This window comes from Cornus florida, unplaced genomic scaffold, assembly GCF_030987335.1.
Source record: "Cornus florida cultivar Cherokee Brave unplaced genomic scaffold, ASM3098733v1 CherokeeBrave_3.0.0_Hap2_Chr04, whole genome shotgun sequence".
In the NCBI taxonomy this organism is placed as follows: Eukaryota; Viridiplantae; Streptophyta; class Magnoliopsida; order Cornales; family Cornaceae; genus Cornus; species Cornus florida.
The window spans coordinates 85,599,591-85,616,075 of record NW_026775574.1 but is presented as its reverse complement, the minus strand read 5'-3'; the positions used below and the strand labels follow the sequence as shown (position 1 = coordinate 85,616,075).

Here is a 16,485-nt window from a genome sequence, read left to right as displayed (position 1 = left end):
CAGTAGCATCAATCGGCACTTTTTTTATGCCTTTCCCGGAAGTAAATGCAAGACACACAACGTTGACCCTGGTGAGACTCAAGCTCTCGTCCTCCCTCTTGAAAAAGAGACCATACCATAAGTTTGTCGCTTAAAACCAATAAGTTTTGCAGAAATAACATGTATTAAACCAGAACTGAAATATACTTAAAACCAATAAGTTTTGCAGAAATGATTTTATGCCAAAAATTTCAAACTCAAAAATGACAACAGGCTCGACTTCTTCATACAACTATAGTCCACGCAACACCAAACATCAGATGGACAGTGCAATTTCCAGAAATCATTTTGGAATACACTGACATGAAAATTTGTATTTTGCTGATGAACAAAATATCCGACATACGGTACAGAAACTAAAAATCCCAGCAATCAAGGCAGATCAGATAGAACTGGCTATATTAACATTCTCTCGACCTTGTACAACTGTCGACCCATTCCCGGCTAAGTGGATTTTCTCAGTTCCATTTGATTTTTGTTATGTAATTCTGCTTTGGTTACAACACATGGCCATTAATTAGGACAAGTGCAGCATCCACCGCCGATACTAGAGGCGCATATTCCCCTTCCAAGACAGGTGCTTTGTCCTCAAACCAGTATCCGTACATTGCAAAACCAGAGGCTTCAGCAGGCCCTGAAAGATATTTGAAGACAAGGACCATGTGTATCTGGTAACTCTCCAATTACAGTTTCTTGGCAAAATGATGTAGGCAACCCTCTTGCTCTGTACCATAAAGTGCGAAGGTGTGATTTGGTCATCGGTCCAAGCATAGAGGTGCTAGAAGGGAAGGATTTAGAATCAATAAATACAAGGTGAATAATATAAAATCACCATTTTAAGCCTGAAGGAGGGAGTTGGGTAACAAGACGCGTACTACAAATATTGGACATTTTTTAATTTCCAACGAAAGCAAAGCATCATTCCTCAAGGATGGCGCGTCCTAGATTAGTGGCAAGAGCTAGCCTGACAGAGCCCAAGGCCTCGGGTGGTAAGTTTGCTTCAATGAAATCAGGGCGCAGCCTTGCCAGGGACAACTCTTGCAATTTATTCAACAGCAGGTAAGTCTGAGAGACATTAAGCAGAGGGCGCCCCGGCCAATTGAGCAATTTCAACTGCACAGAAACATGAAAAAAGAAGTTAATAAAGCAAACCATGCAACTATGCAAGTGAACAAAAAGACAAACCTTAAAAAATTATTGACAATAAACACAATATCCTTAAATTTAAAATATTTATATTTAAGGATACACAATATCTCAACGTTGACACTCTTGCATTGCTATTGTATTTTCTAAGTAAAAGACCCATGTTAATGTAATTAGAGCAGCTTACCGAGTCACATAGAAGAGGCAGCCAAAAGCGGTGAGGCGTAGAAGGGTTTTTCATAAGCTGCATTTACAAGAAAATCTCATCATAAATCATCTATTAAATAATTACATATGCCAAGATGAACTTTTCATTCAGCAGAGAACAAAAACAACCAAAAAACTGCTATGCATGAAATGGTATAATCAAATCACTATAAGTCAATAAGTTGCAACATGGATTTCCTTGTAAAGGATACTAGATTCATAAGCCCTGAACATTTCACATTGAATTGTTTGCTACTGTAGTCGGCAGTATGTTACCCTGATGGCTGTGGTTACATACTAAGTCAAGTGTGTACATAATCATACCAATATAAGGGATTCAGCAGCTTTCCGAGCTGCATCATTAGTAGATCCTTCTTGAACCTGCTGAAGGGATCTCTTGAAATCCCTATACCTGTGCACCACCCATAAAAACAGAGAAATAATGAACAAGAAATTGAAGATATAACCATTTTTGCATGACTTTCCAGAAACAAAAAGAAACGAAGATGAATGAGTGCATACTTGTGCAGAAACTCCAGACCCCCAGCAGTCCTAGACTCAGATCCTAACAATTCAATTAATCCTTCCCATTGCTGTAACAAACGAAAAAAAAAAAAAAAAGGAACGAGTACAACATATAATAAATTCAATCTTCCAAGATTAGGCACTCAGGCTACAAATTTTGTGAATCATCACAGAATAACTGTATGCATATGGACCTCGATTCCAGATCTTCTCAGCTGTGACTCAATGCAATAAAATTAAACAATAATTACCTTGAAACTTTCATCAGAAATTGATTTTCCAACAAAATCAAACAACTGCTGAGCAATTCTGTTTAAACGAACTTCGTCCCGAGCTTGCTGAAGCCAAAAGACCCCAGACCCCTTCTTACCATGCTTCCAGTGGTGCACTCCAGCAATCTATTCAATGAAAGACTACATATTCAAAAGGAATATACATGCATATAACATTATCTCTTGCAAATAACTTCAGTACTACTTTATATAAGTTAAGCTAAAACAGACTATACCGACTGTCAGGTGAACTATTCCAATATACATGTGAAATGCATACATTTGGATGTGCATCAAGAGGAACATCGACCACTTCCAAGATAACATACCTTCATAATGTTTGAACTAACACCATCAAGTTCATACAGACGGCAGATCTCTATGTTCTGCTTAAAATACAAAGTAATTAGTGATCAATCAGAAACACATGCCGGTGCAGGCGCTACAGCCCCACTGACCCCAAGAAGAAAGAGAAAAATCAAACTGATAACAAAAGAAAACTTAATGACCTTGAGCAGTATTTGATTATGTTGTACAGGTTGCTTGTACAGCAAAATCTCCAACAAGCCCATTCCTTGTTTCATGCATGATGTTAAATATATTGGAGCAATCTGTAGAAATGAGAGCATCAAAATGGATTAGGAGAACTTAGCTTGATCATAGAAAAAGACCCATCATGACCATTGAAAATATTAACAGAAAACACGGTAGGGCCGCAGTGGCTAATGACATGAAAAAAAATAGGCCATTTCATTGTTATACACAAGCCATCATCATCAGTAACTTTAAAATTTGGCTTGTCCAATGATCAAGTTATTAAATATTAATAAAAGGATCAATGTAAACTAATTAATTTCCTTTATAAAAATTTAAACAAACTACCATGCGATACTCCTAGGATTAACATGAAACCATAATGATGAAAATCACAATATTAATTTTTGACATGTGGAAGGTCATATATAGTGCACTAAATCACAGGACGATCAAAATCTAAATAATTTCCAGCAGAAGAAACAAGACCAATTAACTCCACAAAGCCTTAAATCCTACCTATTTGAGGTCAGTTTTTGTCTTCACAAGGGTGAACATAAAGGTATTGTGGGCACTAACAGCCTGTTCCCTCCTCCTATCATGAGGCTTGAACCAGCCCTTTGAGAGTTGAGACGCTAAAAATGAAAAATTGTATTCCACTCCTTGGATGAAAAATTAGAGATCTGTTTTCTGGGACAAGTAATCCATTTATTCCATAAGGAAACTGAAAAATCCCAACATGATGCCCTATGACTAAATCAGTAACGACAAAAAATTGAACCAGAGATTCTGCCGGTTCACCCCTCTTCCCACCAGAAACAAAAAAAAAAAAAACGAGTAAAGCACTAGAGATTTTTTGTGCATAGTTCCAACTGCACACAAAGTGCAATTGACTGACTTAATAAAAGCTACTTTTAAACATGTTGAGAAGATAGCAGGACTCTTTTTTTATTCCTTTTACTTAATATCTATTTTCATATAGCTAAATAAGCATACTGGAACATGCAAAATGTTATACTAGGGAAAAGTCAAAAGAAATTCTCAGAAACGGATTTTAAACTGTTTTGCGGTTTTGTAGGAGGCCAAGCTTTCAGAGTCCTTAGTCATCCTTGAGACTAATATTCTTTTCTTAAACCCCCAGAAACAAAGAGAAAAAAGAAGAAAAAAAAAAAGTTTCAGAGGCCACTAGAGATTTTTTGTGGGTGGTTCCAGCTGCACCACAAAGTGCAATTGACTGACTTAATAAAATCTACTTTTAAACATGTTGAGAATATAGCAGAACTCTTTTTTTATTCCTTTTACTTAATATCTATTTTCATATAGCTAAATAAGTATACTGGAACATGCAAAATGTTATAGTAGAGAAAAATCAAAAGAAATCCACATAAACAGATTTTAAACTGTTAATGTGGTTTTAAAGGAGGCCAAGCTTTCAGAGTCCTTAGTCTTCTTTAAGACTAATATTATTTCCTTAAAAAGAAACCAACATAGAAATGGAACAATAAATACATTATTTTCCAACTAATTTGCACTTACTTGCCAAGTTAATGCATGAGAAGATAAAACTTGAGCATAGACAAGTCGGTGGAGCTCCTCTATGCTGATTCCCCCCAGATCATAATGCTCTTCATGTAAAAGAATGTCTGCTTGAGTGCTCCCAGCTGTCAATAACTCCGCCGCATGGGCAATCATCCTACCAAAAAAGAAAATTAACATTGAGTAAATGTCAAAAAGACCAAAGGATGTCCGCATGTTATCACATGATGATTCATTATGAGTCCCCCCTCCCCCTTTTTATCCTTAGGCTAAAAGTAGGGCTGCAAATTCACGCTCGAGCTTGGATCGTTAACAGCTCGGCTCGGTCTCGTTCGTTTAGTAAACGAACCAAGCTCGAGCTCATTTTTCAGGCTTGTTTAATAAACGAGCCGAGCTTGAACAATTCCGAGCTTGGCTATCCAAGCTCGTGAACAGGCTCGCTTAGTTAAAGGGCCTATATTTCAAAATTTTCTATTAAGTTTAGTCCAAACACTTGACTTTCTAAGAATCTAAAGGCCCATGGAGTTTTTTTATATTTATAACCTTGTCCTACATCCATTCCAGTAGCCCATAAGCCCATTAAACCATATATCTAGACAACCATTGGATTACACTGATCTAGCACAACCATTGGATTACACTTATACATGTTATAATCTAAGAAAAGAAACCCTAACTCTTCTTGGAGACGGCAGTCACGCACTGTCAGGCCTCTCCATAAATCGCAGACCCAGTGTCGGCAACTTTTCTACCACTAACTGCTGTGATAATCTTACTCCAACAGCAACTACAAGGTTACTACTCTCTCCCTCTCTCAGCCACGTGCTCACTCTCTCTCAACCATGTTCTCTCTTGGTACCATTTTTCACTTTTATGGAATCATGAGAGGATGAAGAATGTAGACTGATTTTAGACATGGCTGTGATTTCTTGCAATGCGAGCTTGAATAGAGCCAAGCTTGAGCTTGGCTAAGGCAAGCTCCCCCAGCCCGAGCTTGAACATCCTTTTGACCTTGGCGAGCCAAGCCCAGCCAAAGCTTGGCTTGGCTCATTTGCAGCCCTGGTTAAAAGTCTAAAAGATTTACCCACCAGCCATCAGGCTACATGGGGAAAGATACCTTAGTTGCATAAGTATATGTCTAAAGATGAAATATGTTCCTATACTATTAGGTGATGGATCATTTGGAGAGCACCCATCCAACAATCCTTGACCCTGTGATTAATGTTCATGCGCTGTTCAAACAATTAGAAATATAGGAATTAAAACATTCAATGAAAACTATTAGAAATCTAGGAACTAAAACCTTTAATGGCAACCAAGGAGAAAAGAAGAAAAGATTTATCATGCATTACTTCCATGGTTAATATAAAAAAATAATTGATCGGATAAGCTAAAGTGATTGCTAACCAAGGGCCAAATGATCTTGAGCATTCCGCTAAAACAACCTGCAGAGGGAGGGGAAAAAAAGCCAGATGAAATACTTGAGGGAATAAGAAACAACAAAAGAAGATTGCACACCAACAGCGTGTAACATGAGTTCCCTCACCTCTGTATTTTCTCCAAGAATACCACTTAATAATCTCATCAACTTATGGGGATCTGACGTTGGTTTTAACTGCATACATGTCTGAACTAGGCTGAACAGGCTTTCTAAACCCTGATTCAAATATAAGAATTCCATGCCTAGTTCATTGCCTTATAATGCATAAGAATAATAATAATAATAAATAAATAAAAATAACTAATGCTACAACTGTCTATATAATTAAACTCACACAACTTATGGATTAAAATTCACTAGAAATAGGAGGTAAGAATAGGCACTGACCACAGTGAAAGGTCTGATGTATAGTAGCTGTGAAATATACAACTCTAACCAATGGCATGTAGCAGTGCAGAGAATATTGGTGTTTCCAAGCATGATTTGTAGCATATTTTTCAATCCTTCCCTAGTAGGACGGTGACCACACTGAATCCAGAATGCACTGCTGTCCAGCTTAGAAATTTGTCCCCGCCATTTCTCCCATGCCTAGTAGATGAAGTTCTTCAAAATTTAAGGGGAGAAGATTTTTGAAAGATAAAATATACCAAAAGATCCAAAATTACCCTGATAAAATCGGGCTTCGTTTTATAGCATTCACCCAATTTCCCAGCTTTGAGACCAGGACGCATACGTGGCATTTTTGAAATAAGAACAGCAATTGCTTCCACCAGTCCATTTTCTGCCTGTTCAGTCACATGATAAAAATCATAAAACATGTGAGATAAAACAATCATACCAGTTACATAGCAGATAGCAACATCATCACCAAGTGTACAAAATTAAATAACTGACTCGAACAATGATATATATAAAAATAATAATATAAAAACTAAATCAGACAATCACATTTAAGATATCGGCATACCAACTAGTTTCGTGAAGAGAAACAAACAATTTAGCTTTATTAACTCAACTAAGAGAACCTTATACCAACTATTCGATGTCAACTTCTAATTTTCTTTCATTTTCCTGCTAACATTACCCTTAATGTGGATCGTATTATTCTTCCTCACTGAGATATTAATTGCTCTTCACCACATATACCTAAACCATCTTAGTCATTTTCATTTTCATTTTCATTTATCTCTAAAAGGTGCTCCTATTGTCTTCAAAATGTGTTCATTTTAATTTACCTCTCACCTTACCACACATTGATTTCAACGTAAGCATAATTTTCTTAACATGATATGTCTTAACCTGTGTTACTTGGACTCGCCAGCACCAGCATGAGTGTCTATGTTGACACAACATGGAGACGGACATGGGATATGTGTCAGACGCATCGACTTGTCTACCGGACACGGCTGATGACAAAAACCTTGAAAAGGATGTGTCTGGTTCAAAAATGGTGGTTTGTATTCTGGAATAGGGTTCTGAAAGATAGAAGACGCCCTGAAATAACACATTGTGCATGCCTAAATTCTTGTGTCTGATCAAGTGTGTTTTTCACACAAATGTTACAATGTTTTTTAATTTTTTTTGCCTAAAACCCTGACCAAAGTTACCAAACACGCATGTTTCAAATTTTAAGTTTTAAACTTACTATGTTAAATATAGTATGTGGGTTACAGCTGTAACCCACAATCCTAAACACAGTTGTAACGCACAAGTACAATAGTATAAATAAAGTATTAAAGCCTATAAATGTATGCATGTGTTCTCTAGTTAGCTAACCCACAAATATAACACCAATGAATAATGTGCCATACAATGTAGTGGAATGTTGCTTTGGTTCCATCTTATCTCCAAAATACAGTGAATGGCATCAAAGAAATCTGATTAGCCAGTGAGCAAATCTTTTTTGTCATGTTCAAATATTTTGGAGTTCACCTTCTCAATCATCGTATCCCACATATGATAAATCAAATGTAGAACAGGAGCACCAATGTCTGCTAACCTTAAAAAGTCAATTATAGGTTCAGTAAAATGCAATAGGTATTCCAAGTTGTCCCACCAACTGTCATTGACAATACACTGCTTAACTTCACGAACCTTGATCTCCATTGTTGTTTTTCCATCTCCTCTTCGAGATATTCTCCAATTTGCATCCAACACCATTTTCTCAAATGCAACCTTCTCTCATACGTTTTCCATGATACTGCTTGATATAAATCTTGTCTTTGCTATCTTTAGTAAACATAATTTTGAATAAATGTTGAAAATTGACAGTATCATGCCATGGTTAACAACGAAATTTCTTATGTTTTGCATATCGCTCACCAAATCAGCAATCCACTTGCAAAGAGCATATTGAGGTGACTTTTCAAGAAGGTTCACACATGCTTTTTAGAGCCAAATTTAGGCAATGCACAACTCATGCGGTTAAAAAATAGGTGAGGATTGGAGAACACGTGCATACCTTTATATGCTTTAATACTTTATTTTATTATTTATTATTGTATTTGTGGGTTGCAGCTGTAACCCACGTACTGTATTTAATATAGTAAGTTTACAGGTTAAAACTTAAAACATGCATGTTTGGTAACATTGGTAAGGCAAAAAAAAAAACATATAGTATAACATTTGCCTGAAAAACAAGCTCGGTCAGGCATTAGAATTTAGGCATACACAGCACGTTATTTCAGGTCATTTTCTATCTTTCAAAACCCTATTCCTCAGTACAAACCACCATTTTTTAACCAGACAAATCCTTTTCAAGGTTTTTGTCATCAGCCGTGTCCAGTAGACAAGTTTTTTTTTTTTTTTTTTTGATAAGTAAAATGTATTAGAAAGCGTTCAAAAGAGGAACGCGTCCCGAGATAAACACAAAAAGAATCTATGAACTCAAAGAACCCAAAAAGTCCACAATGTCCACTAAAGAAGAATAATCCCTCCCCCAACCCCAACAAAAAAGGGTACAAATAATAGAAAATTTCAGCTCTCCAATAGAGGACTCCTTCCCATCAAAGATCTTATGTTCCGCTCTTTCCAAAGACTCCGCCAAACGCAAAAAGGGGTCACCCTCCAGAAGTCTCTAGCCTGAGCCCCCACCCATTGGCCCCTCTAAATATCTAGCAATCCTCAAGAAGTCTGAAGCATAACCCAATCGATGCCAAACAAACCAAGCAAAAGACTCCAACATTCATAAGCAACAGGACAATGCAACAGAAGGTGATCCACGGACTCCCCAAAACACTTGCAAAGACAACACCAGTTAACAATGATATGTCTTCTCTTCCGTAAATTGTCCAAAGTCAGAATCTTACTCCAAACTGCAGTCCACACAAAAAAGGCCACCCTAAAGGGCGCCTTAGAGAGCCACGCCGTCTTCCACGGGAAGGGCAACCCATGAAACCCAGAGAGGCGCACAAAGAATGACTGGACCTGGAACATCCCATTAGAAGAAGGCACCCAAAACAAGGAATCCACACCAGTGCCATCCAATTCCTGTTTATACAAAAGGGCCAACAAGCCAGTGACATCATCCAACTCCCAATCCTGAAAAGGTCGCCTGAATCGCACATCCCAAGACAACGTCCCGCTATCAAGGCGATAGCAGTCAGCAACCATAGCATGTTTGTCAACAGCAATCCTAAACAATCTTGGAAACAACAGAGCCAAAGGCCTATCTTCGCACCATGAATCCTCCCAAAACCTGACAAATCTTCCATCCCGAACTCTAAATCTAATGTGTTTGGAGAATTCATCCCACCCCTTCCCAATGGACCTCCACACCCCCACACCATAAGCAACCCTAACAGGCCTAGCTGACCACCCCCCTCTCTCCTCCCCAAAACGACAAGAAATGACTTTTCTCCATAATCTATGTCTTTCACTGCCGAACCTCCAAAGCCACTTGCCTAGAAGAGCATTATTAAAAGGGGCCAGTCTTCTAATTCCGAGACCACCAAGCTGAAGAGGCTTGCAAACCTGATCCCATTTGACAAGATGATATTTAAACTCCTCCCCACGACCCCCCCAAAGGAAATTCCGTTGGAGCATCTCTAGTCTTCCCATGGACACTCTCGCTAGTGCCGAGAAGTCTAGGCAACACAATCGTAAAGATATATATTATATTTTTTTTTATAACCAGGGCAAAAACATGACTTGATGCTAACCCCTCACTAAAGGCTATAGTGATTGAGAGTTCACTTTCTTGTGCAATTGTTCTTACCATAGCCATAACCCCATCATAAATGTCCTTTGTCATGTCAATTTGTTTTTTGTAACTTCTTTTTCAAAATTCAATGACCTCATCATAGTCTATTACGACGAACGTAGCAAACCAAGAACAAAACAAGAATCACGATAGAAAAGTAAACATGCCACATACACAGAACACAAAAATTTACGTGGTTCGACACAAGTTGTGCGGCTTGTGCCTATGTCCACGGTGAAGATCCGGCAAAAGATCACTATGTGAAAATCAGGAGATTACAAGTTTCAATCCCCAAACCCTAGTTCTCGCACTCACTCTCTCTCTCTTTCCTGTAATTTCTCACTCCAAACCCTAAACGCACTTATATATCAGGCTAAAAGAGAGTACTAAACAGGGTCCACGACCTGCAAGCAAAAATAAAAATACAAAAAATGAAAATAAAATTTTAATTTTCCAAAATTCAGGCCACAACATCACATAGTCTTTATCCAAATATATAAAAATCATATAATGATCTCTCTAAGGGTCATTATCCATTGTGATCCCTGCAAATCCAACATGCTGGGAGGGGTAGACTGGATGCATAACTTATTTGCATGAAATGGCAGATCTCAAGATTCAAACCTCTATTTCCATGCTTGACAACCCAATTATTTTACCAGCCCACCAAACAATGATCCCTTCTATTAGTCTCTACAGTATGTAAATATCTACCATTATTGACCTCCCTAATACGAATCCAATTCATTCTCTGATATTATTGTTTAAATTCTTAGTCACTACTTCAAATTGCATCAACACAACAAAAACAGTCTATATAGTAACAAAGACTCCACACTTCAAACACCAACTAAACCCATAAGGCTCTCTCTCTCTCTCTCTCTCTCTCTCTCTCTCTCTCTCTCTCTCTCTCTCTCTCTCACGCAGACACTAACTAGAACTAGCTGCTCATGCATATAAGCAAAACTTAATTCCAGTTAATTGGAGTTGAATACAATTCCTTGCTGGCCTGATAGAGAATAGTGGCAGCAGCCTTTTAAGTTATATAAAAGCCGTGGCAAGGAGGGTTCTAAGGCTCAAACCTTAATTTGGCACATGCTAGACGATGGGTTCACTTGGAGTCTTGCATAATTAGGGGGATTTGGTCAAATTGCATAATTATGGTAGCTTGCATCAATTTCGATCAAATTACATCCGTCCATAGTAATTACTTTTATTATGCTAGAGTCAAATATTGATTACCTCAATTACGGGGTGATTACTTTTATTATGCTATAGAGTCAACTTTTGATTACCTCAACCATGGGGTAATTAGAGGGTCATAAGTTGCTATAAGAAGGGTATGATGTAAACTTGCTGAGGCAGTCAAGGAATGAATAAAAATATCTTTGAGATTTCTTTGTGAGTGATTCACAATTTGTGAGGGTGTGAGGCCTTCTCTAGGTGTGATACCTGGACCTGTTGGTGTGATTCCAGTAGGTTTTTGTTGTTTTCAATCCTTTCTCTCTACTAATATTTTGAACCATAGCTCTGTTTATTTTAATTAACAACCACTTCTCCTTTGGTTTTCTACATTTCTACTATCAAACTCCAAATTTCTGCCCTAGTTCTTGAACTTTCAGACTCTGAATTCTTTGAGTTCTTAGCTATTTAAGGCTGCTCTCTTGTCCTACATCATGGCCAGACTTTTTGAGGGTTGTATCACCAATCAACTCAGCATTTGCTATGTCAGACAAATGGAAATTTTGATGCATTATGTTACAAAAAGGTTAAGTGCTGATGGAAGGGTGTTAAAAGCAATGGATGGAGAGACAAAAAAGAAAAAAAAGACCATATATGATGAGGCACAAGTGTAGCACCAACATGTATAAAAGTTCGAAGATTTAGAGAAAACCGGTTTTGTTATATGGATGGAAGACCAATGAGCATTATAAAATATAGGAACTCTGGCATTACAAAAGTTCAAAATATGGGGAAATAATAAGTAAAACAATTACATGTGATAAATGGAACATATACAATAGACAGGGAAGCAAGAAAGGGCAGTTTTGAATAGACAACCTGAAAAATAGTGAAATAGAGCATGAACAGTGTGAACTGAGGACGTTAAGGCCTTGTGAAGTGTGTTACACAATCGAGCTCACATCCCCATAACTGCTATAGGTTAATGGTTTATAACTAACCTCGCGGTTTCCAAGCTGATCGAGCTGATAAGATCCATGCAACCGCAACAGTTTTACCTGCAAGTAAGAAGTATAAAACTGGTGCATTGCGCAAGCAGCATATATGCTGTCACTTTTTTCAGTGTGATATGTTAATCACCAACAAAATAAGTGAATAAAACTTACCACAATCTCTAGCCAGCCAACTGCCAATGCTGATGACAATGCTTCCCAGTATTTAGGATCATCTTCAATTGCCTGAGAAGAATAATCTTCAATAACATTTATACCATTTCACCCAATCAAATTTGCATCCACTAAGAAAACCCCATGAATTAACAAGTGAAACATATATTCCATATATTCCATGTAAAATTCGTCTAGACAAAAGATCTACTTGACAGGCTCACATCTCTAGTCAGGTTGCCAAAACTCAGATGACCAAATATTTTCAGATGGTCCAAGGAACATAAGGTAGTAAGAAGCAAATTAAAGATATTACAACACTAAAATAGTAAATGAATTTTGCTAAAACAATAACAAAAAAATGAAATGTTATTTACAAAAGAAAAAGAAAAAAAATAAAAAATGAAAGAAAAGAAGATTAGGCAATGGCCCCATCTAGTTTGCTTCCACCTCATCAACACAATGGCGTCGATATCAGATCTCAATTGTTTTTTGACAATTCCAAAGTCTTTGTGGCTTTCATGTGCTGCCTGGGTATTGGAGAGATCTGATCCAATGGGCTACCACTCACTTGAAAAGTCAAACCAAGTTTAGCAGATACCTATCAAGAAGTTTTGCCTAGCCAACCAGTTGTTTGCATCACCACATTTGGAGAGAGAAATGATCGTACATGCAGAAAAGTCTGTTGTTCCTGGACTAACCTGTTAAATTCTATTTCTGACTCAGTTAGATGCAAGCTGATACCTATGGAAGTTGAGAACTAAGAATTCCAGGCGGGTGAGAGTACTTGGAGCTGACTGGAGCCTTCCGTCATAATTTATCCTCCCTCACATCCTCCAGATAATCACTAGCTTATCTATTATGGATCTTGATATCTTCTGCATAGAGACTTCTAAAGCTCAAGTGGTCTTCTCGGTCTGACACTAAAGATGTCTTTTCTACTCTTTTGTTTATGGCTTATTTCATGTGTTGGTCTGTGATGGCATTCATTTGCCTTGTCCTTTTACCTTGTTTGGGCTTGTAGCCCTTGTTGAGGTGTTTACTCCTTGTGGTCTGGCTAGGTTTCCTAGCTTTTTGTACGTTCTTTCTTTCTTGAATAAATATTCAATTAGAAAGGGAAAAAAACAAAAAAACAAAAAACTTTTGCACTGTGGTTCCGTGGCCCAACTATAAATCAACAATCTTGCTCCCGCTTGATACAAACTAAGCGGAAGTACTGCCAAATGCTTTGCTACCCAACAAAAGGTCATACCCAAGTGATAACTACATCAGCCGTGTGCTGCCTCATATTTGTACTTACAAAAAGTGATGAAAGAAAATATGAAAAGAAAAAAATAAATAAAAAATCAAAGCACAATTAAACCTGTAAAGCGACAAGCTCTTTCTGAAACTCCACAAGTTTTGAATGGACCGTTGGCTGAGTCCCGGACAGTAGAGTATCATATTCCTACCAATTAAAAAAATTAAAAATTCTTTAATTTGATAGATTTAATAGATTGCCTCCAACAGAAAGAGGAGCGCCACCGTGGATTCATTTGACATAAGAAGTAAGCATAAGAAAGATCCTTACAGCTAACCAATCAACAAGCTGTTCTGGAATCCAACCTTGAGATTGTTTGTCCGCATAAAATATTTCCATCAGCTCCCATGCAGCCTTCAAACAAGTTGGCTCCTCAACTTTCTATGTAAAAAGAAATTGTATTTAGACACAATAACAGGTATTAAAATAGAACCAATTAAGTTCCAGATATGAACATATCTCCCGAACATGGTCCAGGCCCAACAGATAAACAATCAAAACGCAACCTGCAAATCCACATCAAATACAAATATCCACCTTTAAAATTGTCTTTGGGTCTTCAATCACCGAACTAGGAGGCAACTTTGGACTACCGAGAAGAGAATTTATGTCCTTGCTGTACTCCATGACATATTCCCACCTGATTATATAAAAAAGTGTGATTACTTGTTTAATAAAGACTAACAGATATGAAGTAATATTTTAAGTAAAATTAATTTAACTGGGCAGAAACATTCTTTTGTCTGGACTAAAATTTGCACTATACAAACGGCATTACAAACAAGAAGAAAAAAATAAAAGTAAAAAGGAAAGTATGAAAACAAAATTTTAACCTAATTGATAGTGAATTATTCTTCAATGAAATGGTGTTCAAAGTTACATGCATCGACGGATGTTGGGTGCTTTTAATTGCAGAGCAAGCCTACACGAAAGTCATAAAAAAGCTCAATACCCTTACTTTTGAGGTTCTAATGAAATTAGGAAAACAAATATATGAATTCCTTCTTATTGTATATAAAATATTTTCAAAGAGCCAAGTCTTGCCATCTCTTCAATCCTCTCATACTCCCACATGGAAATTTAGAGCTACGGGACTAGAATTCACGTGGTTGGGTCTTCAACACGAGTTTAGAAGCCATTATCACTTGCTGTGAGTATGGAAATGTGAAGAAGTCATTCCACTGGAATAATCCCCTATAATATTAATTTTTTTCTCATGTTGCAGAAATCCTGCTTTGGTCTCAAAAGGTTTCTTGATAAAACAATTTTGTTGATTAGTGGAATTCTCTGTGGTGGCACCTAGTGAGGGTTTTCACATTAGTGGATGTGTTCTTTCTTTTAAACCTCACTTAACAATATCTTATTCTTGACATTCAATTGTGGAAAATTAATCAAACACTTTGCATATAGCTTGACAAAGCATCACTCTAAATAACCCTATCAAGCTTGGGACAATTCAACTTCAAATGCACAGAATCAGAGCATTACTATGAAATTGAAGCTAGCATCAAACAACACTAATGCATACATATATCTAAATGTATGTAAGGGAAAAATTCATAATATATATATATATAACTATGTATATGTATGTGAAATCAATCTGAATTGAAATTTGCTCAACTCAATTACCACTCAACATTATACGGAGACGAGCCTAACGAAACTTTTGACAGAGCCAGCAGTGAGTTTTTCCGACTCTGAAGATGTGCAAACGGGGACACCGAACCGTACGCGATCCTCCGCCACTGCGCGTCGCCGATCTCATCATCTCCACTAGCAAGCTTCACTTCCACCACTTTGCCGCCGACTTCGGCGCCCAATTCGCCGTCGTTGGTGACGTCGTTGGGCTGAGGTTGAAGTTGCCGGAAGACTGACACGCGGAGAGAGTTGCCACGAGACCACGAGATGGAGAGGCGAGAGATTGGGGGTTTGAGGCCGTGGCGGAAAGGGTAGACGACGGGTTTTTGGGGTTCCGGCGAGAAAAGGACCAGGGCGGAGTCGCCGATATCTGACGCAAGCGCGGGCATATCGCCGGAGAGTAACCGGCAAGCCGACGGCTATTCTGCTGATTTTAAGGGTTTTGGAGGGGTTTTTTCTGAGTAGAACTCGCAAGTGTTGACTGAGAGAGACGCTCTCTACACTGGACGACGGGCATGACTAACGTGCGCTGGGATGTAACTAAGCTTTGTTTGGATACACTGGAGATAAAATAAAAGAAAGAAATAGTATTAGGTATGTGAGAAGAAAAAAAATAAGCGAAAAGAAAAAACATATGACAGTGTTTTTGTTTTAATATGGTAGAGGGAATAAAATAAGAGAAATAATAATATTTAAAATATTATTTTATCTTATAAATAAATAGTGGGATATCATATATGAGTGGTATAATAATTTTTTTTTAAAATTATTGAGAACAGTTTCAAGATTATGAAAATACTAATATTTAAATCTTTTAATGCTATAATTTCTCTCTCTATCTACTCATTTTTTAAAAAGAAGAAAAATAGAAATAATAAGGGATAGCTATCCCTCTCTGCTCTTTCCCTTTTTTTTCTTTTCTTTTTTTCTTTTATTTACCAACCAAACACACTCTCACAATCTTTTCTTTTTTTTTTTTTCTTTTTTTTTTTTTTTATTAATGACACGACTCGTGGTTACACTTGTAATATGACTTATGCAAAGTGACAAATTGAATGTGTGAGTGTGTTTTTTATTTTTCAATAATATATTTAACTTGCTGCCTATTTTATCAATTAGAGTTTTAATTATAAAGTTATATGATTGGGAATTAAATTCATGAAAAGGACAACAATTTGGACAAAACAATTATGATAAGAAAATGATAATGCAAAATCTATATTGGGTTTATATTGAAATAACAAAAATGTCTATAAAAGTTGGATTAAAATAAGTTAACCATTATGACCTGATTA

The 16,485-nt window shown here is 37.2% G+C and overlaps 1 protein-coding gene across 2 annotated transcripts; it reads right to left on the bottom strand.

Annotated features, from left to right (window-relative positions):
* Nucleotides 1–297: 297 nt before the first annotated feature.
* On the bottom strand, nt 298–15,753 carry LOC132303773 (nuclear pore complex protein NUP85). Of its 2 annotated transcripts, XR_009481325.1 has the most exons (19): nt 15,182–15,753; nt 14,087–14,189; nt 13,820–13,930; nt 13,613–13,696; nt 12,250–12,321; nt 12,085–12,141; nt 6,366–6,485; nt 6,088–6,288; nt 5,806–5,916; nt 5,667–5,704; nt 4,260–4,416; nt 2,699–2,800; nt 2,519–2,575; nt 2,169–2,315; nt 1,915–1,985; nt 1,717–1,804; nt 1,373–1,429; nt 872–1,152; nt 298–763 (listed from the first exon to the last, which is right to left on the bottom strand). XR_009481325.1 is itself a non-coding variant. In XM_059801189.1 (18 exons), exons 1-18 carry the CDS (start codon nt 15,577–15,579, stop codon nt 958–960), a joined length of 2,169 nt encoding a protein of 722 aa, XP_059657172.1. In that variant the 5' UTR covers nt 15,580–15,753; the 3' UTR covers nt 298–957. The 2 variants fall into 2 exon arrangements, 1 of the variants encoding a protein (XP_059657172.1); XM_059801189.1 differs by having other exon boundaries at nt 298–1,152.
* Between the last annotated feature and the right edge of the window lie 732 nt (nt 15,754–16,485).